This window comes from Lynx rufus, unplaced genomic scaffold, assembly GCF_022079265.1.
Source record: "Lynx rufus isolate CCGP_SWC_20201006 ecotype Redwood Valley unplaced genomic scaffold, mLynRuf1.p SCAF_10, whole genome shotgun sequence".
NCBI classification, from domain to species: Eukaryota; Metazoa; Chordata; class Mammalia; order Carnivora; family Felidae; genus Lynx; species Lynx rufus.
Genome location: NW_025814824.1, coordinates 74,556,107 through 74,580,385, shown reverse-complemented (window position 1 = coordinate 74,580,385; position 24,279 = coordinate 74,556,107). Strand labels below are relative to the sequence as shown.

Genomic DNA, 24,279 nt, shown 5'->3' with positions numbered 1-24,279 from the left:
TTACGTTTATGACTCCTAGAATCTTGTTAGTTCTTCCCAAAAGAAAAAAAAAAGAAGAATTAAGAGACCAAATTTAAAAGAACATTTGTAAAGCAATTTACTTAAATTATAAGAGACTGAAAGCCAGGCTTAGTGGATAATTGAAGAATTGCATTAAAAAGGAATCAATATCTTTCTGGAATCTGCTTTGTCCTCATCTTCTGAGTTGTTTTGCAAGGGGGTGGCCACTCTGTCACTATCTTGCAAATTTTTCCTAGCGTTATCCCCAAGGACAACACTTTCTTTTCTCTCTTTGATCCTCACGTTTTTTTTCTTTTTCACACAGCCTTGACTCATGGAGACATTTCGGAGCAAAGATACTGGAGATCAGGGGCTTTAAGATGTCAGGTCCTGTTCCAGCTTCTGGGATCCTGGTGTTCCCAGCACTGGAGCAAAGGTTTCCGTCTTTACACAGAGCCTTTGGAGAAGGTCAAACTCATAAAGAAAAGAGAGTAGAGGGAATGAACAGTTGATTTTTTGAAATCTACTTTGTAAGGCCCCAATTAAAGGCAAATTGAAACGTTTAAAAAAAAAACTGGAAAGGAGAAAAGAAGATGCTGATTACCTCACCCTCCTAACCAGCCATCATTTCTCTGCCCTCTCCCCTGGCCTTTATTTCTGTACATTCATATTCCTCGATGGTTGGATAACCTGCTTCTGTTTATTCTTGCTTCATGCATATGTTGCTGAGTTGTTTCACGATCCTTAAGTTGAGCTCTATCTCAGGGAAGGGGTCTTGGATGGGTTCCCACAGCCGCTTCGCCATCCAGATTGATTTCCCCCAGGATGATCAAAGAGGTGGGGTGGCCACAAAGAGCCAGAGCAGGTGAGCCACATGGTGGCAAGCTTCGCCCCAGATCCTGGCCTCGTGATGGGCACACAGCTGTCAGGGACACCAAAATGATGCCACCGTTCTTTGAGATACAGTGCGTTCTCAGAATACCACTGCCCCCTTATGTCAACATTCCAGAAGAGTATAAACTACCACTTTTTGAACTTTTATTTAAGGGAATGTTTTTAAATAACATGATTCTTAGACCAAAGTTAGCAGCAGCAAAGTATTTCTGGGGAGTGGAGGAAGAGAATAGAATGAGAAAGCAGAGTTATTGCCCAAGCATCTGTGAAAAATATCCCCGCCTCCAACTCTGTGTATAAGGTGTCTGATCCTTGAGACATACTTCAGCATTCATTCGTTCACTTGGCAATTGTTTTATTGAGCTCCTCCTATATGATTGGTGTGGTTTAACATCCTCTTCGAATTTTACACATCCTACTTACTTTCTTGTTAATATATTTGTAATTAATATTTTTTCCTACTTCGGAAATAATCGAATGATTTAACCTAAAAGGTACATCATGAAAAAGGCAGAGAGAAAAGAAACCATATTGGAAAGTGTGTGTGTGTGTGTGTGTGTGTGTGTTGCCTTTAATAGGAATAGTATTTCATATTTAAATGGAATTGTGAGCCTCCTAGCAACCAAAGCAAAAAGGGAAATCCATGCATTGTTTAGATTCCACTGGAGAATTTCATAGGTATTTCAGGAGAGGCAAAATTCTTCCTTGGCAGTCAATCTTAAAAGGAAGGCAATGAAAAGAAAATAAAGGAAGGCAATTAATTTCAGGAGGAAGGCAATTTCAATTGTGCTTCTTCACAGTCTTTCATTTATTTTTATTTTTTTTAATCTTTATTTTTGAGAGTGAGAGAAAGAGAAAGTGAGCAGGCAAGGGGCAGAGAGAGAAGGAGACACAGAATCTGAAGCAGGCTCCAGGATGTCAGCATAGAGCCTGACATAGGGCTTGAACTCATGGTCCGCAGGATCATGACCTAAGCCAAAGTCAGACGCTTAACCAACTGAGCCACCCAGGCGCCTCCTTTCATTGTCTCTCATTTTATGTGGAATCACCCATGATGTCTCGTCTTTCGTATCTGTTGACACATCTGTGACCCAAACAGAAGAATCCCCTGACTTCTGTATCTACTGAGAAGCACATAAATAAAACAATCACCATGTAAGTATGTTGAGATACGTAGTTTGAGAGATAGGGAGCAGAAGTGCCACTAACGTGGAGCATTTGATGCTGGAAGCAAGGCCAGTGGATGGACAGGAGACGAGGCCGGCCAGGCAGCAGGGCCAGCTGCACAGGCCTGAAACACACTGCGAGGAGTTGGCATTTTACATCAGAAACGATGGGAGAGGCTGGGCAGGGAAGGGGTAGGGTCCGCTTGCATTTCAAAAGGATGTCCTGGCTGTTCAGCAGAGACTGATTTTAGAGGCTGCGAAGCTGTTGCAGTTAGTGGGCCCTGTAAGAGGTAATTAACACAGATAAAAATGTGATGCAGAGAGAAGGAGTCTGAAGACAGGGCTAATTAGGGCTTTGCTTTCTCATGACATTAGAAGACGCCCCTGGGGCAGAGAGTCTGCACCATTAACTTCTGTCCTCCCTCAAAGTGGGGCTGAATCGGGAGGGTCTTTCTAGCCCACATGGCCGTCCCTGGCACCAGCTCAGGGTTCAAGAGTTCAGGGGCTCTCAGTTGTTCAAAGCCTGCAAGTCCCACATCCCCTCCTCAGACCCTCTCCTTGTCCGTCTTGTGAGGCCAAGACAGAGGGTTGGCCTTGTGCATCGGAACCCCCTAGCACTGCTGGTGAGAGAGGCACAGGTTTGGAAAGTCCGAGATTCAAATCCAAGTCCTGCCTCTTGTCCTCTTTGTGACCTTGCGTGAGACACGCCCCCACCTAGACTCTCTTTCCTCATCCATGCAATGGGAAGAATAAAATGTGTGACCATCCCTGTAATTTGGCTATTACCAATAGTATTAGCCACGTTTGTTGGCACCTGCTACACACCATCCCGAATGCTACATGCTTTGTGTACGTTGTCTCGTCAGCCCTCGTTTTGTCCCCAGAGCAGCTCCGTAAGACTAGGCATTAGTAGCCCCTTTCAACAGGTGACAGAGCTGAAGCCCGAGGGCTTAAGTAAATTGTCTACAGTCTCAGAGCCAGGAAGAGATAGAACTTTATTTGGGAATGGCTTTCTAGTGGGTATACCTTTCACTGAAAAACTCTTGGGGGTGGGAGATCCTCACCCTAAGATATCTTTTCATGTTAGTGCCTTGCCATTCTCTAGTTTCCAGGTGCAGTTGGAAAATAGAGCCAAGGTTTGCCTTAACTGGGAGATCTCTGGGGCCTGTGGAAGAAAGCATGCAGGAGAGCGGGTCCCTGCACCAGAGTGAGCTCTACTTTTGGAAAAGTACTTTGGAAAGCCCCATTCGGTCCCATCCACAGCCCCTGGGGACAAGGGATCTCAGGCCTTCTATAGGCACAGATGTCATAGTGCTGCCCCCTGTAGGTGCTTGTAGGAACTACAACAGGGAGGGCCGTAGCTGCATATGAAAAAGGATGCACTGCCCCCTGCCTCAAGGATTCCACTCATCTCCGATCTAGAGAATTAGACACACGTGTGCTTCAAGATGCATGAAAAAGTATGTTATCGCAGCTTTGTTTGCACTGGCAAAAAGTGAGAAACAACTGTGCAACAATAGAGGAGTGAGAATTCAGCGGTGGTGCATCTCTGCCAGGGAATGTGCCGTCGTGCAGAAAGAAATGAGCTTAAGGTCATTGAACTGGCGAGGAACGATCCTCCAAACACATCTTTTTAGCTGGAAAAAAAACACGCTGACGAAAAGTTCAGCGTAAGTCAGTTTATGTAAACATCACTCAACAGTAGTCTTGTACGTGTACGTCCGCATGTGTATGAAATGCACAGAACATTCGGGAGGAACGCACAGTGGTCATCATGGATGCTGGGATGAGACTTCCCGTCTAGATTCCCTATAATAATCCTGCCTAACCCCTTGCAGCCCTGACCTGTGTTCCAGGCATTAAACACTTCATGGGTACAAACTCATTATCTTCAGAAGCACCCTGTGGTAGAATACCACTCTTCACGGAAGCTGGGGCACAGACTGGTGACCTGCCCAGGGTTGCCATTGGCAGGTGGCAGAGCCGGGAGGGGAGTCTCTGTAGCCTGGCTCTGGAGCTGTGGGTCCCAGCCACCCTTTTGCTGGTCTCATCAAATTCCACGTGTGCTGTGCCCGAGGTGTGTGTGCTCACGTGAGCGTGGAGAAGCACGATAAGGCTGCCTGAGCCCTGGTCTAGGACACTGATCTTTCCGCGGCCTCATTTGAACAGATTCCCTGGGGCTGCGTGGCATTTCGAAAGCTCAATAAATACCTTGTTGGAAGAGGTTATAAAGAAAACAGAGCATGCAGTGTGCCTCTAGGAATGTATTTTGCTGCTGAAGAGACAGGATGTATGAAGGTGATACAGCGTCTGTCGTGTACGTGGCAACGAAAACGTCGAAGTGCGCTGGGCGCTCTTGGAGGAGGAGAGTCGGTCGCGAGCCAGAGAGGTTTCCTGGAGGTGTGGGGAAACGGGCTGAATGTCAAAGGCAGGGCAGATAGGAAGAAGCGTGGATTAAAGGAAGATGAGGGAGGTTGTGAGAGGGAGGCTAGAGCTGCTGGTGTATTTGTGTCCATGTAGATGAGAACTCGAGAGAATTCTGGGGTTTGTGTTTAGGAGAAGGAGCTGGGAAACTCAGGAAGAAAACTCACATTTAGTACCTACTATGTGCCAGGTGCTATATACTATATGTAGACACTCTTCGTTATCTTTTTTTGAGGTTTTATTTATTTAAATAATCTCTACACCCGACATGGAGCTCAAACTCACGGCCAGAGATCAAGAGTCACATGCTCCTCTGACTGAGTCAGCCACGCACCCCTACATTATCTTAATAATGCTTACAATAGTTGCATTTTATTTTTTAAATAGTTTTTTTAAATTTTTTCTTTAATCTTTATTTTTGAGAGAGAGAGACAGCGTGTGAGCAGGGGAGGAGTAGAGAGAGAGGGAGACACAGAATCTGAAGCAGGCTCCAGGCTCCGAGCTGTCAGCACGGAGCCTGACGCGGGGCTTGAACTCACGAACAGTGAGATCATGACCTGAGCCGAAGTGGGACACTTAACCGACTGAGCCACCCAGGTGCCCCAGTAGTTGCATTTTAAATGCAGAAACAAGCAGCTCAGCCAGCTAAGTATCTTGATTTCACCTCAGGTCATGATCTTAGGGTTTGTGGGCTCAAGCCCCTTGTGGAGCCTGCTTGGGATCTCTCTCTTTGATCCCCTGCTTGGGATCTCAGTGCAGAGCCTGCGGGGTTCTCTCTTTCCCCCTCTTTCTCTGTCCCTCCCCCTCCATCTCAAAATAAATAAATAAACTTAAAAAAAATAATAAATGCAGGAACAGGCACAGAGAGGTGAGGTACTTTGCTGTGTCACACAGCAAGTCAACAGCAGAGTCGGGGTTGGTGCCCAGTGAGTCTGAACCCAAAGCCCCGGCTGACCAAGGTGGGGTCAGGAAGAGCAGGCACGCATCATCCTTTTCTCTCTTCCTGATGACGAACCTGAACCTGGGTCTTAGACCAGCTCCCCCTCCGGAGGTGGGGCATTTCTGTCCCTTAGAAGAGAAAACCTTGCCCCTCGAGGTCTGTGTCCTGAGATAAGCTGCATGACTCACTGTGATGTGCCCTTACTTGAGACTGTTCCAGAAGACTTCCTTTGTACATGCCCCTGAGGACAGTAGTCTGATTGTCCTGTGACCTTGTGGTCCAGTTCACACTTGCACTTTAGGGTGTGTTTTTGAACACAGGATCATACACACATCTGCCGTGTTAACACACAACCCTTGGTCCCCTCACACTGTGACCATCTCCAGTCTATTTCTCTGTTCTCTGCTGAGCGGAGAATCGCGTCGCTTGGTCTGTGATGTTGGGGCTTGAGTGAGGCAAATTTGCCTCCTGAGAGCATTAATCCAAGTAGCAAGTTATTAAGTTTGAAGACATACACATATAATTTACATTTCCAGAATCATAACACGCTGCCTCCACAGTCATCTGGTGATGGATAGTATCTGAGCCACGCCATCTGCTGGGTCAGATGGAGATTTCGCTATGATCTGACTCGCAAGCCCCAGGTCAAGTTTTACCAGCAAACGCGTGGTGACAAGTGTGGGAGGAGGGTGCTCTCATGACCCTGCTGCTTATGGTGGACTCTCCCTAGATCTCACTTTTTTTTTTTTCTTTTTAGCCACAGCTCCTTGAACTCTTCGGTGACAGGCACTGTGCTGTCGTGCTCCTCTACCTAAAGAGAGAGTGGCATTATGATCTTCATTTGATAGGAGAGAAACAGATGGACAGAGAGGTTCGGGAACTTGTGTGGGGTGACACAGCTAACGAGCAGTTGGTTCAGGAGACTGGCGGATTCTGGGGGTCGCCACGCAGGAGAGGGACATGGCTGACAGTCCCCAACTGGCACAGGCAGAGCATGCGGGTTGCTTTAAGTCAGGTGTCGCACAGGACTTACCACCGGCGGGCGGCACCTGCCAGATCAGACACACACAGCCACCGTCTCACTGGAGACCGTCTCCCCAGCCCTCAGGTCCCTTGGGAGGTCCCCTGCTGCCGATGACAGTGCTGAGGTGCAGTGTGCATCCTGCCACACCGGATGCTCCATCTGTCCTTCTGGTGTTTTCTTAAACCCTCGTGGTCCCTTCCAACTGGTAGGGAGCCTCAGAGCCCCCAGGCTCAAGATCTGGTTCAAGGACCTGGGAGCAACCTCAGCCAGCGCAGTCATGAGTACTCACTCCTTAAACGGGGGCGTGCTGAGGGCGGGGCTCTGTCCCTGCATCTCTCTGCGGCCATGACTCATGACCGTCACGTGGGTGAATACAACCTTTTCTTCTAGAATGTAGCCACTAACCAGAAGACATTAAAGTTTAATACTGGGGCAGGACCTCAGCAATTAGTGAGTTCAGCCTGCTCGCGGCCGGTTGGCAAAACGGAGGCTCAGTGAGAGGAGACATAGCCCCCGACCACCCAGGACCAGCCAGCAAGCCAGTGGTGCAACGGGGACACGCCTGGGTCTCTGTTTCACAGCAGGAGCTCTTTCTAATTTCCTCTGCCCCCTAAGCTGCTTGCTGTGGAGGTTCACTGTGGCCAGAGAATCTGCTAGTTCTTTTGTGAGACGAATGGCCTGGTGCACCTGAGGTGGTGGTGGCAGCGCGTGTGGGGAGCAGGTGCACAGCTTAGCCGGGGAGCACTCATCAGCCAGCTTTCTTTAGGAATTCACTTCTCGGTTCAAAGCCACTCTATTTAAAAAAAAAAAAACTTTTTTTTGACATTTATGTATGTTTGAGAGACAGACAGAGTGAGAGTGGAGGGGGAGGGGCAGAGAGAGAGGGAGACACAGAATCCCAAGCAGGCTCCAGTCTCCCAGCTGTCAGCACAGAGCCCGACGTGGGGCTCGAACCCACGAACCGCGAGATCATGACCTGAACCGAAGCTGGGTGCCCAGCTGACTGAGCCACCCAGACGCTCCTTCAAAGCCACTCTTAAAAACAAGCAAGTGGTTGGTTGTAAAAATGGAGACAAAGAGGCCTTAAGAAGACAGAAACCAGCTTCTCAGACCATCCTCCACCCTCTTGCCTTCCCCGCATGACGCATTCAGGTTTTAGCTAAAAAGGGCAGTGGGTGGAGCTGTTCGTGCAGCTTCCAATGGTCACTGCACCCAGACCATATTCCGAGAGCCTGTTCAGATGTCACGAGTGCTGTTTCAGGAATCTTGTTTTTGTTCGGTTTTACCAGAAAAAAATAAAGAAGGCAGCAGTGGAGGATGATACTCTTGTTCTCCAGGACCCACTGGAAGCCCACATTTTCCCAAAAGGCCAACATCAGAGGTTCTGGGATGGTCGAAGCTTGAGTGGCCATCAGATCTTCTGGCCCCACAGTCTTGTGATGGGGAAACTGAGGTTCATAGGGGAGGGGGCTTGCCCAGGGCTGGCCTCCTGGAACTTGGCTGTGTTTTTTTGTATTTGTGCCCTCTCTGTCCCTTCCCATGTTGGGATCCCAGGGTCCCCTTTTGTAAACCACTGGAGGCAGGCAGCGCAGGAGACTCGGTGACCGCCCCCCAGGCCCTCCCCGGTGCCAGCTCTCTGTGGCATTCTCATCAAAGGCATTAACCTCCTCTCCGTTCTCAAGGTTGCTGCTTGCCTATTTATAGAACTGACCAAGAGAATTCCACTCTTGCCAGAGGTACAGAACACATATCATGCTCCTCGCCTCCCCCCTTCTCGTGTAAGTCCCTGGACAAAGCTTTTCTGCACCTGGTTTCCCTTCTCGATGCAGACGCTCCGGGAAGAGAGGCGAGCGGGAGCTCTGCCCCTTGCAGAGCTCCTACTGTGTGCAAAGGCTCCAGACCTCATGCACATGGTCTCATTGAATCCCCACGGACCCTGAGAAGTGGGTATTGTTCTTTCATGGCGCTGCTTGGAAAGAGGAGGCGCCGGCCCAAGGACTCATGACTAACAAGTGAGAGACAAATGGCTTCAGTGCAGTTCTGCATCAGTCCGCAGTTTCTGTTCCTTTCCCTTGCATTTCTGATTCTGGCCCAGTCGTCTACATCAGACGAGTGAGGTGGCCGCAGGACAGTGCCTGTGCATATTACGGTTTCTTCTGGGCCCACATATGCACTTTCTCACCCCGTCAGGTCAACCAGGCTTTTCTGAGGGCCTGCTGAGCGAAGCAGGCTGCAGGAGCCATGAGGATGTGCCCACTTGTTCTCTCTGGGCCTGGCACACGGCCCTCAGTCAACGCTTGTGGAGCGAATGGTGGGGCTCACAAGTGAATGGTAGGCCCGGCCTCACAGTGTGTCAGGGGAGGGAGCAGAGAAGAGGCAGGCCAGTTGGACCGGCCCCCAGCCAGCAGCGCCCTGGTGGAGGAGGGAGCCCTGGGCAGGGGAGAGGGGTCAGGAAGGCAAGGTGGCCTCAGAGGCTCCTGCTGAGGCAGCTCCTGCCCTGTGACCCTCCCCCCCCAATGCTCCCCAGAAGCCTGCTTGCTCGCCAGCCTCTCCATCCTGCCCCCTAGAATTTAACACAGGTTTTATCCTCCCAGCTGTTCTGTCAGGGGAGTCCCGGGGAATGCTAAAAGAGCACGAAATCTCTCCCTGCTCATCTTCTCAGAAATCTTTTTTAAAAGCAGCCTTTTGGACAGTTGCCATCCTCTCATTATGCCTCCACCAGGGACTGGCATTTAGCTGTGGAATTGAGGGACCTGGAACCTCCCGGCCTAACCTTCCTCCTCCAGCAGAGGCTGTCCCGCCAGGGCTCCCTGCTGTGCTGGAACGCTCTTTTCTTGGCCCCCTTTGTCCAGAGTACTGGGGAGTCTGCAGAATGCAGTACGGGGCCCATCCGGGCAAGCTTGGGGGGGTCAGAAAGCGAAGCACTCCGCTCCCCCTTTTTGGACTTTCTATCAAAAGCAACGTATCCTCATTCTGGAACTTGCAGGGAATATTGAGAAACGGGAAGGACAGAATAATAACCGCCCATAATCCTGCCGCCTAGAGAGACACACAATTGGCATTTTGGCACCATCACTCCTGTGTGATTTTTATCTTAACGTAACTGAGGTCATACGGTAAGATACGATTTGTGTCCTCTCGGCCCCACCTCGCAGTACAACAGATCACATATCCACAGCATTACAAACTCTCTGTGATACTTTTAGAATGTGGTTCTAATGCCAGCATGGGCTCCGTATGTGCAGGTTACTGTCAGTTTGCTCCCACAGCCCCCCGGTTGCAGGGTTTGCTGTTAATCCGGGTGCTAAGTGACTGTCCCTGCATGAACGGCTTCATCTCAGCTCCAGGTGCGCTGTGGGAAAGGAGGACGGCCAGTCTCAGCTTCCACCCTGGGCACAGAGTCCGGGCTCACCTCTCCATGTGGTGGTTCCATCCCCAGATCAGAAAATGTGGAATAAAGGTGGTATCCACGCTCAAAACTAGTTGCTGTGGAAAAGGAGGCCCTCGCTAGCTATGTGGACAGGTGGTTTCCCTCTGTTTCTTCATCTGAGTAATGGGCCTCTCTCCCAAGAAGATTGGATTCCATGAGGATTTCAGGAGATGAAAGCATGTGGGGCACAGAACAGGGTGTTTTGCACAGACAGGCTCTTTATAAATGTTTAGCTCTCATTATCCATAGTTTTATCTCTTGACTGTCTTGTCGGGGTCATTAAGACCACCGCCTGGGTTCCGTGAGGGCTCACACGTTCAGCGTATAGTTGTGCTTGTGGCTAAGATTTATTACAGCAAAAGGATACACAGCAAAATGAACACAGGGAGCAGGTGCAGGGGGCAAAGCCTGTAGGAAACCAGGCACAAGCTTCTGAGTCTCCCTTCGCTGAAGGATGAGCACGGAATGAGCTGTGAAATGTTGTCTCCCCAGATGCTCATAGAGACTCAGTGTCAGGGTTTTTATTGGGGTCTGGTCACATAGGTCCCCTCTGCCTGGACCCACATTCCAGAACCCCCCTCTCTCCCCATAGTTTGCAAGTAGCCCAGGCATGGTGAGCCAGCCTTATCCATTAGGGAATAGGAGGAACACTCAGAATCCAGGTTCCCAGATGCCAGCCAAGCAGGGCTTCCTAAGGATGCAGTGTTCAGCCTGCTGTGTTAACTCTTCTGCACAGCTGTGCTGAGAGATCGTATTTCTTACGTTTGGACCACTTCAAGGCAGGGGTGGGACAGATGTCTCCATAGGACAAAAACCGAGAGCTAGAGAAAAAAAAAAGGGTCTCGGGGGTTGGCCTCCTCCTCCATGCATGGGGTCCTGAGAGAAGTAAGTTCTGGGTGTGGGAAGGGTGGGCCCTCACTGACCCCCTTCGTGCTGACTCACATCTCTCTCTCTCTCTCTCTCTCTCTCTCTCTCTCTCTAGGCTCTGAAGGGCTCCAAGAAGCTGGTGCTGTCTGTGTACTCAGCGGGGCGCATCCCCGGGGGCTATGTCACCAACCACATCTACACCTGGGTGGACCCCCAGGGCCGCAGCATCTCCCCGCCCTCAGGCCTGCCCCAGACCCACGGCAGCACCCTGAGGCAGTGCGAGGGTGACTCGAGGAGCACCCTGAACCTCCTGCAAGGCGGGGATGAGAAAAAGGTGAGCTGCCCGGTGATGGCCCCGGCAAGCCGGCTGGGCATGGAGGGCCGGTGGGGGAGGCTGGCCCCCTCGAAACCCCGTTCTCCTGACCAGACCCAGAACAGGGAAGCTTCTCGGAGGCTGGACACAGGAGCTTGGTTCTCTCGAGTCTCTGTCCTGCTCTCAAGCCCCCTGAAGGGTTTCATCGTGTTTTCTTCTCTTTTTGACCTGTGCGGTGTATATTCTGATGCAGGCTAAGATCCTGCAACCAAGGAGCCCAAAGACTGTGACTTAAATGGGATCCTTTATTTCTCCCTGATGCAGAACAGAGGGGACAGTCTGGCCGGGTGCCGCAGCTCTGCTCCACGTCTTATTCCGGGACCCAGATTCCCTCCATCGTCACCCTCTGAGGGCTTGGCCCTTCTGATGGTTGCAGCTGCCCCACCCTAGCCCCTGGAGCGGAAACGGGAGGAGAGACAGCTCAGACAGTTTCAGTTAGACACAGTTTAACTTCTCAGTGGTCCAGACCCAGGCGCATGGGCACAGGCAGCTGCCAGGACTCTAGGCTCCGCAGGACGCCTTTTGCAGCTGTGGGTCTTGGGTTGTAAAGAACAAAAGCTGGTGCTGGTCACCTTGTACAGAGCGAGTATTTACTGGAAGGATGTGGGCAGGGACTCAGGGTGTAGCCTCCCAGAGGGAAGGGATTCCCACTAGGTCAGTGCTCTGCCTCCTTCCCCTGCAGATGAGTAGCCCAGGGAGGGAGCGCCTGATTGGCTGCTGGGGAGGGCGGGGCACTTTGACAGGACCACCAAGACTATGGCAGGCGGTGGCAGGATGGTTGCCCAGAAGAAGGGGAGCAGGGGCATCAACAGAAGCCCCCTTCCAAAGCCCTCCTTCTCTCACATCTTAACTGTTTTAAAAAAAAAAAAAAAGACGGAGAGATGATTCCTCTAAGTTCTTAAACTTTGTTCTGGATGCTATTTGCGTTGCACCCCATGGTTGCTCCTGAGACCAAGAATGTAACTCCTGCAGGCAGCTCGCCCCATGTTTTAGGACCTCGACCCTGACAGCCCGGAGGCCACGTGCCTTGGGGCTCCAGGCCAAGCAAGGCTTCCATCTGGAGACTCTTTTTCTCAGCTCTGCTTTTCTGACCATAAGAGCACAGCGTTCACTTAGCAGGTTTTGTGTTCTTTGTGCAAACGTCAGTATGCAGGCTGTGGCAGAGGGGGCCGCGACTTCTGTGCTGGGTGATGAGTGGCAGGGGGGCCAGATGGTAGGTGCCTCCTCCAGAGCCACCTGGCCTTCTGCGTGGTGGCCAGCACGGGTGGGCACAGGTGGGCTCGGACCCCTCCCCACCAGGGGATCCGTGTTGCTCGGCAGCAGTCTTGAGAAAGCAAGGCTGCCTGTGGCCTTGAGTCATTTTCATGGCCGGCTTTCCAGGGTTGGCCAGAGAACTTGCTTTATCTTCCCCTTGAGCCCTTTCCCTGCATGGGGCCTGGCGCCGATGGGTGCTGGGTTCTGTGCTTATAGCATCCTGGTGAATCCTCACGGCTTCCCTGCCCTGCAGGGTAGCTGTCCTTATCCACATTTCAAAGCTGAGGAATCCAAGAGAGACTCAGAGGGTACTGTGGCAACTAGAACCCATTCCACGGGTCGCCCCATACTTAGTGAGCACCTGCGGTGTGCTTGATGCTGTTATGGGAGGGAGGAATAGAGAGAGGGACAAGAGAGGTGAGACCCTGCTTTGGGGAAGCTTCCAGTGAGTTTGGAGTTCATGGGAGGAGTGAGACAATGATCCAGAAAGGAGCATAAGTGAACAAGATCATTACGATGGTGAAGAATGATGGAAGAGAGTAAAATCAGGAGAGAGGAGTAGAGAGTGAAGGAGAGGGAGGCACTGCTTCAAATGTGGTGGTCAGGGAGTGCCTCTCTGAGGAGATGATTCTGAGCTGAGACCTGTGGGGGGAAGAAAGAGCTGCCATGTACTCTGGGAGGTGAAAATCCCAGGTAGCAAGGACAGCGTGTGCAAAGGCCCTGAGGTGGAAACCAGCCCACGTCCTCAAGGCTTAGCAAGAAGGGCGCTTAGCAAGAGGGCCCTGTCACTGGAATTGAGCAGGTAGGAGGGCTGGGAGGAGATGAGGTACCCCCTAGGAGTCTTAGAATAACTTACATAGGAATGTGGAAGGCAGAGACTTAGAGAATTGTGCTCCAGGGGTCCAGAGGCCTCAGGAGGCAGGAAATACCCTGGACCACAGCAGAGTGGCCTTCACAGACCCTGCGGCTCCAGATAAGCTTCCATCCTCCCTTCTGTTCTTCTTCTTGCCGATGTAGCATGGAAATCCCCATTTCCTGTTGAGAGGGATGCGGGGAAATCTCTCTGCGGCCCACACTTCTGTTCCCTGTGCCTGGAGTTTGGCGGGCTCTGACTTTCTTCTCTCCGCTGTCCTCGTCTCTACTCCAAATCACCGTGACCAGACTCCTAGACTTCCCATGCCAAACTTCAAAACTCCTCACCCCCAGCCCCAGGGGACACACGCCTTCCAGGGAAACAAGTTTCCAGTGCAGTAGTGATGTGAAAAATCCCACATGTTGCAAAATTACTTGTGAAAGCCACCTAAGCTGCCCTCCAAAGCTGGCTGTGGCGTTGCAGCCTTTCCAAGTAACGCTGTGCTCCACGCTGAAGCGTGAGAGCCGAGCTGTCGGGAGAGGCCGAGGGAAGGAACAGAAGAAAATATGTAACTCTCTGGGAATCAGACCCATCTGCTCTCACGTTACTGTCGTGTCCTCAGAGGTGAATAGGGGCAGGGGGCAGGGGGCGGACAGCATTGCTATTGTTCTAGGCTCCCGTTCTGGAATACCCTAGCCTCCACAGCTCTAATAAACCGGAACACATTTGTTGTGGGGGGTTAAATGGGTTAGCGTGAGTGTGACAGGGAGGGTGAGACACTGGAGCCAGGCCGCCTGGATTCAAATCCCGACTCCACAGCTTGCCAGCTGTGTGACCTTGGGCAAGTTACGTAAGCGCTCTGAGCTATTGTTTCCATTGGAAACAATGGTAGGGGCAGGGGGTACTCTCCCCACCACTGTGTAAACTCCGTGGCAGTAAGGACCTTGGTTCCACGCCCTGGCACACTCGTAGGGCCTGGATCGGTGCCTGGCACAGTGTTGGTGCTCGGTGTTTATTATGTGAACGAGTGAATTAAAACGAAAACGCCTTGCCAGCCACCGGGTGCATGGTAGACTGAAGGTCAGTAATGTTTGCTTCGTTTGAATCCTGTGGGATCAGACCTTGGCACGCCCGTTCTCTGCAAAGTTACAGGGGAGGGTGTGGCCACCTGCTTCCCAAGTTGCTATTTTTGTTTCGATCTGAAGAGCTGCCTCTGGCGTGTGCCCTTGGGGGCTGGTGCCCAACCCATCAGTCTCCAGGGAGAAAAGCCTCATTCTTTGTCTCTGTCACCTCTCCTTCACCCACAGGGGAGGTGACACTCATCCGAGCTCAGCAGCCCTCCAGGCCTTACACTTTGGAGTTCTTTCCTGGTTAGCTGAACCCCACTTGAAAACTGAAAAATGGTTTAGGGGCAGGGCGTAAAGCCACAGTTCTCCGAAGTGTTGCTGGAGCACATGGTAATCATATTTCTGATGTTTTGCAGAACTACCCTACCGTTATCCACAGTGGCTGTACCAGTTTACGTTTCTGCCAACAGTACATGAGGGTTCCAGTTTCTCCACATCCTTACCCACACTTGTTAGTTTCTGTTTTTTGGGGTTTTTTTTTTGTGTTTTGTTTTGTTTTTGGTAGGAGCCATCCTAATGGGTGTGAGGTGGTAGGAGTTTTTTTCCTGAGCAGTCTTCTTCATGGTGGACCTTTGTGCCTCAGCAGAGCAATGACGTGCCCAACATCACACAGCTGGGAGTGGTTGGTGTTCAGGGGCAGGGCCAGATCTGTCTCTTTCCGAGCCCTCTGTCCTAATGTTGCCCTGTGCCATGTCCCCAGTGTGAGCAGCCCAGAGGAGGTGCCTCAGTGGCACATTGCCCAAGGTCTCATGGGATATGCTCTGTAAAAGGGATAGGGAGACTGCTGTGGTGTGCAGAGGAGGGAGATCCTGCCAGCCAGAGATTTGGGAAGGCTTCCTGGAGGAGGTAACGTTTGAAGTTTGGCTACATAGCAGTGGAAGGAACAGTGGTCCAGGCAGAGGGAAGGGTGTGACAGTGGGAAGGAGGGCAGAGAGAAAAAGATGGGTCTTGGACCCCCTCCCCACCACTGGTGTCCTGTGTGAGTTACGCTTGGGGAACAGCAGGGCTGGGATGACAGTCTAGGATAGCCTGTGCACCCTAGGGGACATTATTCTGCAGGCAGCAGGGGAGGGATGGTCAAAGTGATCCCATGTGTGCTAGGACCTTTATGAGATGGCGAAGGAAAGGGGGTGCTAAGCTCATCTTCAAAGTAGGGGGTGGGACTGGTCGAAGTAAAAAGAAAACATAAGGAGACCCTGGAGCCAAAAGTGACGTTTCCAGTTTTAGTCAAGATGAACTTCCAAGGGGGAAAATAAACCTTGGGGGAAGGTTAGTGGTCCGATGGCCTTCTCTGTGTGTGGATGTTCACAGTGGGATCGTTTATGAGTTGGACGCAGGGGATGAGCTCATTCCTTCAAACGGCTTGCAGCGGAGGACGGTTTGAGAGTGCTCACGGGGCTGGGATGTGGCAGGAGAGAGGAAGCGAGAGCGGGGTGGGTTACCAGCCTCTCTGGGGCACAGGGGATGAGCACAGTGTTCCCAGGTCCTGCTCTGAGGCAGGTGTCCCCCCACCTACCTGCCCTTGAGTCTGAGCTTCAGGGCACAACGAACTGTTCTTGGGTTCTCAGTTTGAAGGGGCAGTCGCTCCGGGAGGGCACATGCGGGAACACCCCACGGAAACAGGAGCAGGGCTTTCAGAGGGAGTCTCTTTCTCCTGCTTCTGCTGTTTCCACAGGCCACACGTACGTTCTGTCACCACCTTTTCTTGGACAAGCGTTATCAGTTGGGTGATGGACATCAGAACCAGCGCGAGGGAACCCCAACATCCCAGCGGTTTTCCTCCGCACTGGCATTTTCCAATTTCGATGAGGTTTCGTAGAATCATCTGCCTCTTTTACAGAGAGAGAACACAAGAAGGCGAGGGGCAGAGAGAGAGACAGAATCCCAAGCAGGCACTGCACCCTCAGCACAGAGCCCGATGAGGGGTTTGAACTCATGAACTGCAAGATCATGATCTGAGCTGAGATCAAGAGTCAGACGCTTGGGGAGCCTGGGTGGCTCGGTCAGTGTCCGACCTCGGCTCAGGTCATGATCTCATGGCTTGTGAGTTCACGCCCCGCATCGGGCTGTGTGCTGACAGCTCGGAGCCTGGAGCCTGCTTCGGATTCTGTGTCTCCCTCTCTCTCTGCCCCTCTCTGCTCATGTTCTCTCTCTCTGTCTCTCAAAAATAAATAAAGTTAAAAAAAAAGAAAGGAGTTGGATGCTTAACCAGCTGAGCCACCCAGGTGCCCCAAATCATTTGACTCTTACGCTAAATCTGTCTTTGCAGCTGGTACCAATATTCCCATTTTCCAGATGGAAGAATGGAGGTGCAGAAAGGCTGAAATGCGTTGCTGCAGGTCACACAGCCTGCGAGGGGTGGGGCCGCATTGTCCTCAGATCCTGAGTCCTGTCCTGGCGGGCACCTCCTGGTGCCTGACGGGGAAGAGTTCCCCTGCCTCCGCTGCTGTCCCCTGCTGTCCTCAGGCTCCACCTCTTCAGGGCTGGCCTGCACACGGCCTCAGCCGAGGCCCCCTCCGGCTGCTCCCCGCACCAGCAGCCTTGGTCAGCACCTGGGATTCATTCAGGGGAATGACGGGGGCAGAAGCAGCCAATGGTAAGGTTCAAGTGTCACCCTCCCGGGTCGTTTGCCCCTGAGCAAATGGGCAAGTCCCGTTCCACTGTGGTGCCTTCTTCATCCCTCGGCCGCCACGCCGTGCCGAGCCATCAGACCAGGTAGCAGCTCTCCAGACTCACTTCAGCAGCCACAGAGACAGGACGCAATCTGCCCCTTGACTCAGGCCGGGACCTAACCTGGTGCAGGGTGAGCAGGGCCTTTGGGCCTGGGGTTGAGGCCTGGTTTCTGAACTTCCTGATTGTGTGACCTTAGACAAGTCACTTCACCTTGGGTTGGTCACCGAAGCCTCCCTGTCCACAAGATTGGGGACAGTCCCGGCAGGCACGAGGGACTGTTCAGGGATCAGTAATCGTGTGCGTAGGCGTAGAGCACAGCAGTGCCTGAAGCGTGGTCATTAATTCCAGTAACCACCATCGTTTATCGAATGCCAGCGAGACGCAGGCGACCTCTCATATCTCTTCATCCTGAAACGTTTATTGAATACCTACAGTGGGCCAAAAACCGCTTTGAGTATTGGGAATACAGCAGTCGGCAGCCAAGGACGACCTCCTTCCAAAGCTTATTATGTTCGCGCGTGTGTGTGTTAAAATAAGTGATGTGTAGTATATAGTAAATGGGATAAGCAAGAAAAGGGCATGGGGGATGCTGATGAGTGGGGTGATTCTAGAGAGGGGCAGGGAAGGCCTCACTGAGGAGATGACGTAAGATCTGAAGTCCATGAAGGAGTGGTTGTCTGGGCTGAATGTCCAGGCTATGGGATGCCTCAGGTGTAGGGCTTGGTGGCTCCAGGTGTGGTTTGCTGGTGAGTCTGTCCTTCTTCTGGCTGGCTTTTGTCTCAGGCTCGTTGCTTCACAGCTGCAGAATGGCAGCTGCTGCTCCTGCCATCACATCCTCTCACGGCTGCGTCCAAAGCAGAGTGGAAGTGGGGCGGGCGGGCAGAAGGCCCTTCTCTTCCTGTGCCAATGCCTCTCTCTTCTCTGGGGGAAGAATTGCTCCCAGCATCCACCAGCAGATGTCCTTCATCGTGTCCGTTGGCCAGAAGTGGCCCAGACTACCCATGTCCCTGAAAGAGAGGAACTAGGTTGGCCTGGACTGACTTCATCTCTCGGCGCTGCTCTGTTCCTTTCTGGGTAGGGCCGGGGTTCAAGGGCAAGGAGGGGAGCAGTGCCTGCTCCAGGTAGGTTGTACAAGTCTCAATTTACTGATGGGGAAACTGGAAATCACAGAAGAATTGGGCCTTGCCCCACGGTTTCCCAGGAGTAAAGGGCAAAATCAGGATTTGAATTCAGGCCTGTGGAAGGCAGCGTAGCCTGCTGGTTAAATGCCTGGGCGGGCCAGCTGCCGACCGTGTGGCCTTGGCCACATCATTTTACCTCTCCAGCCTCAGTTTCCTCATCAGGAAAATGGGGGAAACCACAGAGGAAGAGAGAGGATTAAATGGGATAATGCATGCAGTGCCTGGATTTAGGAAATACACCATACATTAAGTGACCAATTAATTTCATGAGTTATTATTCATCTCGTCAGTGGGAATGGATGCACGCTTTTCACTGTGCTGGGCTGCTTCTCACAGCTCAGTGTCCTTTCCCATGAGTGATTTTTTTCCCCCTCTCAAATGCTGGTTGAATTCTAGCAAGTGATTGAGGCAGATTACCCTGTGGTTGATAGGACTGTTATTACAGTTCTGTGATAAAGACTCCGTTTTATTCCCACGTGAAGAAGGATTTATGGGGAGGTGGCAGAGAGGCAAGGAGGTTTGTTTTCATCCTCAGCGTGCAGAGGGGGCAGCCGCAGACAACGGTTGCTGTCTGGGTGTCACGGGGCTCCTCTTGACTCTCTCCTCCCAGAATCTTCAGGTCTCGGAGCTGGAGAGCCCAGGTGGGGGAGGGGAGCGACGGACTGCAGGCCACCGCATGAGCTGGGCTGGAGCCTTGGTGTGGAGACCCCAGGCCCTGCAGTCAGAGCACAGAGGAAGGGGTCCACTCTGCGGGCAGGGTAGGGGGTCCGGATGAGAGCTGCACACTCTGTGCCCAGCCTGTCTCACTGGCCTCCCCCAGGTCTGAGCCCCCTGCCTCTCCCACTCCACTGCTGTCTCAAGGTGCACACCCTCTCCTGAAGGATCTCCAGGAAGTGGCCCCCTCTGCGGGCCAGTAGTCTTCCTAAAACCGGAATGAGTCTGAGCCCATCTCTCTCCTGGTCTAAAGGCCAGGCTTCTCGGCCTGGATCATGGTCCCCCACTGGCTACTGCTGTCCCTCTCCTTCCTTCCCTGCAATGCTTCAGCCAAGCAACTCCTGGGGGGCCCGGCTCTGTCCAGATTCTGAGCTTTAGACACATTCCTGCCTCCTGCCCTCAGAATACGTCCCCTTTCCCAGCATGACCCTCTAAGGCCTTCGGGGCTCAGGGGTCATATTTCTGAGACACTCTGCCTGAGGTCAGGCTTCCCAGAATGGACTCTGAGACCGAGCTATCCCTGATGAGGTTCCTAGATCTGTGTGCCTGTGGTACACAGAATGATGACCCAAGACGCCCACTGCCTCTTCCTTGGAGCCTAGGAAGACGTCACCTTTCATGTCCATCACATGCAGATGTGATGAAGTTAAGGCTCTCGTGACAGGGTAGACTCTCCTGTGTTCTCTGGGTGGGCACAGTGCAGTCACGAGGACCCTCAGAACAAGGAGGCAGGAGAGTCAGAGTCAGAGAAAAGGTGGCGTCCTGCCGGGAGCAGACAGAGGTGGGAAGGTTCTACCCTGCTGGCTTTGAAGATGGAGGAAGGGGCCATGAGCCCAAGAAGGCAGGTGGTCTCTGGAGGCTGGAGAAGGCAAGGAAATGGGTTCTCCCTAAGAACCTCTAGAAGGAATGCAGTCCCGTCGACTCACTTTAGACTTCTAACCTCCAGAGCTTCTAGGATAATGAATCTGTGCTGTTCCAGGCCACTAAGTGTGTGGTTGTTTATCACAGCAGCAGTCCCCTGCCCTGGGCTCGACTGATGCTGGCGACGGTGCTGGGCTGACGCCTCGGCTGGTCCCGCGGGAGCACTGGGGCTGCGCTGGCTTTGTCGCGAAGGGAGGCTGGGCTCTGACTCTTTCGCCTGCCCCCTTCTCCCGGTCCCCGCACGGAAGCTGCTCCAGGGGGAGGCCGTTCCTGGCAGGGGCTCAGCTGTGAGCCACCAGCAGCCAGCACTCCCAGCACCTGTGGACGGGGATCCGGTGAGCTCGTCCTGTGGTCCTGCGCCCGTGGCGAGGCCTGGCTCAGACTTGGGGCTGGGTGAGCGAGTGCACACCGGGGAGCCCGTCCCAGCCTCGGCTGCAGCCCACCCGTCACCTCTGGGAGGGCGCCTCTGCGTTCCTCCCTGGGCACGGCTGTGCCAGCTAGCCCCACGGCTTGCCGGACGGAGCGGGCCACTCTGGAGGTAAGAACAACAGCCAGGGTTGCCTGACTACCTCCGCGGTGCCAGGCACGAGTCTGAATGCTCCAGGTTTGCGGACCCACGCATCCCCGGCAAGAATCCAAGTGACGCGGGTGCGGCTGCTGGAGGCAGTTTTGTAGATGAGAGAGCTGAGGCTCAGAGAGGTGAAGTCGCTTGTGTGGAGTGACAAACACCTAGCAAGCGTCACTGCCGGGATTAGGCTTGAGCGGTCCGGAGCCTGCCCCCGTACCCAGCACACTGTCACCTCCCAGACGCACAGTCCTGCATGTGAGAGCAGACGGAGCGGGCCGTGAACCCACGTCACCGGAGAGCTCTCCCAGCCCTGGAGCGGTCCTGGGGCAGGAGGGGGAAGATCACAAGGGCTGGGTTGTTATTCCCAAGCCCGTCCTCAGAGCCTGCTGTTTCTGGAACATCCATCTCTCTGACGTTTCTGGGTGACTGTTCCCAGGTGCCCCCTGAGAGCTCCGAGGGCCTCACAGATGCTGTCCTTTCTAATGGGGTCTTCCTGCCTGAGGAGGAAACCGGGAGCCACTGTGGCCCGAGGGGGGGCCGGGGCCACCCCCCAGAGTGTGCGGTCCTAGAGCCAAACTCCGTAGAAGCGTTCCGTCTGGGGGGCTGTCTCCTGACAACTGTCTGCCAGCCTGTAGGAGTCCGCTGTGGCTGTGTGCCCCTGTCTGGTTTTGTCGTGTGCAAGATGGAGCCAACAGCGGCTGCCGCTTACCAAGCATTCACTCCAGGCCAGAAACTAGCTTACATTTGTCTCTTAATTTGATCCTTTCCATAGTAACTTTATAAGGCTATTTTCACCCTCCTTTGATGGGTGAGGAGGCTGAGGACACACAGAGAGATTAAGTAACTTGCCCAGGGTCACACAGCAGCTCCAGCCTCATCGGGCAGTTTGGACTTGAGTCTGTCCTCTTCGCCACCTCCACCCAGGGTGGTTGAAGAATTAAGTGAGATAATATACGTGAAAGGTTTCAGATGACTGGCACAAAGCCCTTGGTAATTCTTAGGTGAATAACTTTTCAAAAATTGAAAGCTGGTTGGATGGCTTCCCTAACTCCATGACATTTGCCCTCCCCTGATACCAACAGGTGCCCACGCTGTTCTGTGGGCAGTCACCCTGTGTTCTTTTCGGGTCCCTTACGTGTCCCTGGGTCTTAACTCGTTGAGGGGTATTTTCTGTTCTTTTGGGGTAGTTCCAGCTATTCTGGTGCCTCTTCCCTTTTCTATAAATTCCTCTCTCATGCTCAAGGCACATTTAACCTGAATCGGCGCCCAGCCTCCCCTGCTTGTCCTCCTAGCCCCCTAGCTATCCCCCTGCACGCCCTGCCTTGGCCACAGTGACTCACTTCCACCCTCCTATCCTAAGCAAAGCGTGCTCCCCTGCTTCTCACCTGTAACCCTGGAAAGCCCCTCTCGCCCCTGCCCAGCCCCTGCTTGGTTGACTCCTGCTCACCCTCCAGTCTCATCAAGAAGATGTCACTTCCAGGAAGCCCCCTGACCACCACCCTCGCCCCCAAGTCAGGACCTTGCACCTTCTCTGCATACTCGTGGCCCCATGAGCTGCCCCATCACGCCTGCTCACGCTGTTCTGTGAAGGTCTGTTTACTGGTCTGTGTGCCCCTCTGGTGAGACCTTCAGGAGCAGGACTATGTCTGGGTTGTCCCTTGGTCCCCTGGCCCAGCATGAGCTATGCCTGCCCTCAGCCGGTGCTCCCTGTGTTTGTAGAAGGAAGGGCAGCTGAGGTGATAATGTTGTGACCTGCTGGTGTGGGTGGCAGTGCAGGAGACCCCTGAGGAGGCAGGAGACCCTTGGGAGGGCAGGAGACCCCTGGGGAGGCAGGAGACCCGTGGTTGGTGGGAGACTTCCAGGGAGGAGGCAGCGGGTCCTTGGGTGGCAGAGTGGACTTAGCCTTGAACCTAAGGAAGATGGGAGGTGAGGGAGCCTGGGGCCAGAGCAGGCTCTCCCTGGCTGAAGGGGGTGCTGAGGGGCAGCCGGGGGCGTGCGTGGCCCCCACTGTGTGAAGCGCACATGAAAACCTGAAATGTAGAGGTTCTCTAGGATGTTAGCATCAGGGGTCACCTCCTTCAACGCCTTCCTTTCACTGCACTTACAACTGTGACCCCGGGAGGGAGAGGGACTTCCCCAAGGTCACTCAGCAAGTTGGAGGCAGAACTGGGGCAGGGGATCTGGAATGTTCCTGGCCTGAATCGGTGTGCCCTTCAGGGTATGTCAGGGCCTCTATAGCCTGCGATGCTCCCCCCCTGCCTCCCCCTAGAAGTTCCTGTCACCTCCAGGCCCTCCCATGCTATCTTCTGTCCCTCCCACAGGTGAACCTGGTGCTGGGGGACGGCCGGTCCCTGGGCCTCACCATCCGAGGGGGAGCCGAGTACGGCCTGGGCATTTATGTCACCGGCGTGGACCCGGGCTCAGAAGCAGAAAGCAGCGGACTCAAGGTGAGCGACCCGACTCCCAGAGGAGGGGGTGGGCACCAGGGCCACATGCGTGGGGTGAGGGCAAAGGAGCCACGTGTGGAGCTCCGTGCGGCTGATTTCGGTCAGACCTCCAGCGAGGCCGTGGGTACCCCACCTTGAGGACTGGTCCCGGCCAGGAGTCCCCCTGGCTGCATGCCTCCAGTTGGCAGCTCAGAGCAAAGCAACAGGGCCCACCCCCCAGCCTCCCGAGCTGGTTTCCTAGCTGTCCTCGGAGCAGTGCAGCCTCCCACGCGGTGGCGGGCAGCGGGCCAGCCGAGCTCTTCGTGGCTGCTGCTTTGCAAACACCGTCAATGGCTGCAGTGGCCCCGACTTCAGGTTCGTTCTGGAGCACTGACAGGGAAGAGAGGAGAAAGCGGGAGCTGGGTTAGGGTTGCACCGAGCAGCTCCCGGTTGGCGTTCCATCAGGGCAACCAGCAATTATTGAAATCATATCGTTCGTTCTCATTTTAAAGAACGCTAACTGTGTGCCCGGTGCTGCTCATTGGCTTCACACGCGTCTCATTGAACCCTCAGGCTGCCCCTTGGGGTAGGTGGCTCTTACCCACATTTTCCAGTCAGGGAGGTGGACATGGAGATAAGGTGAAACAGACTTCCCAAGGTCACGCAGCTGACAGGTTGCAGAGCAGGACTGAGCCCAGGCCGTCTTTGTTCCACAGCCCGTGCTCCCAGCCATTGCACTATACCACCTTGCTGCCAGAACTTGCTCGGAGCACTGGGGGGCTGTGACACTGAGTGAGGCAGAGGCGAGGACCCTGGGCCCGGAAGACAGGTGGCCTAATGAATGGGCTAAGTCCTGATGCCGGCCGGGGAAGCCAAGGCAGCAGCGACGGGAGCAGTAGCCGTGGTCATGGGTGGCATTTGAGCCAGCCTTGCAGAATGCGACAGGTTGGAGGTAGAGGGGCTGGGGAAGGAGGAGGCGTCACTGAGACCATGGGCAACTAGATGGCTGGGGAACGAAGCACAAGATGAGATGGTGTCTTTCTAGCAAAGGGCCTTGAATGCCCCACTAACTTGTGGGAACCCGATTCTCTATGCAGACGCGAAGAAAAGGTCAGGAAGGGTCATGGCAGATCAGAGTGGCGGTCAGCAGAGACACCCCCCCCCAACCCCGCCCCGTGCCGTGTAGTGGTGGGAGGACTGGAGTGGGCGAGAGGAGGCATCTGTCAGCTTCTTTTAGGACATAGGATTTAATCGGAAGAGCTCTGGGCTTGGAGCCTGGAAGATTGGGTTCGCATCCCAACATCGCTGTTTTTGCTCTAATAGCTGTGTGACCTTGGACAGTTCCTCCGTGTGTCTGTGCTTCCCTGCCTTTTCCCAGATAAGCATAATAGAGAACACCACTGTCTGAGGGTCGTTGAAAAGATGAGAAGAGAAAGCTGATAAT

At 53.5% G+C, this 24,279-nt stretch overlaps 1 protein-coding gene across 1 annotated transcript in view; it reads left to right on the top strand.

The window, feature by feature from the left end:
• Positions 1-24,279, top strand: part of WHRN (whirlin) — a 94,319-nt gene that overhangs the window by 14,674 nt on the left and 55,366 nt on the right. Inside the window, exons 2-3 of the mRNA XM_047068409.1 lie at positions 10,861-11,079; positions 22,731-22,856. Coding sequence (XP_046924365.1) covers positions 10,861-11,079; positions 22,731-22,856 — 345 coding nt within the window. The remainder of the gene's footprint in view (positions 1-10,860; positions 11,080-22,730; positions 22,857-24,279) is intronic.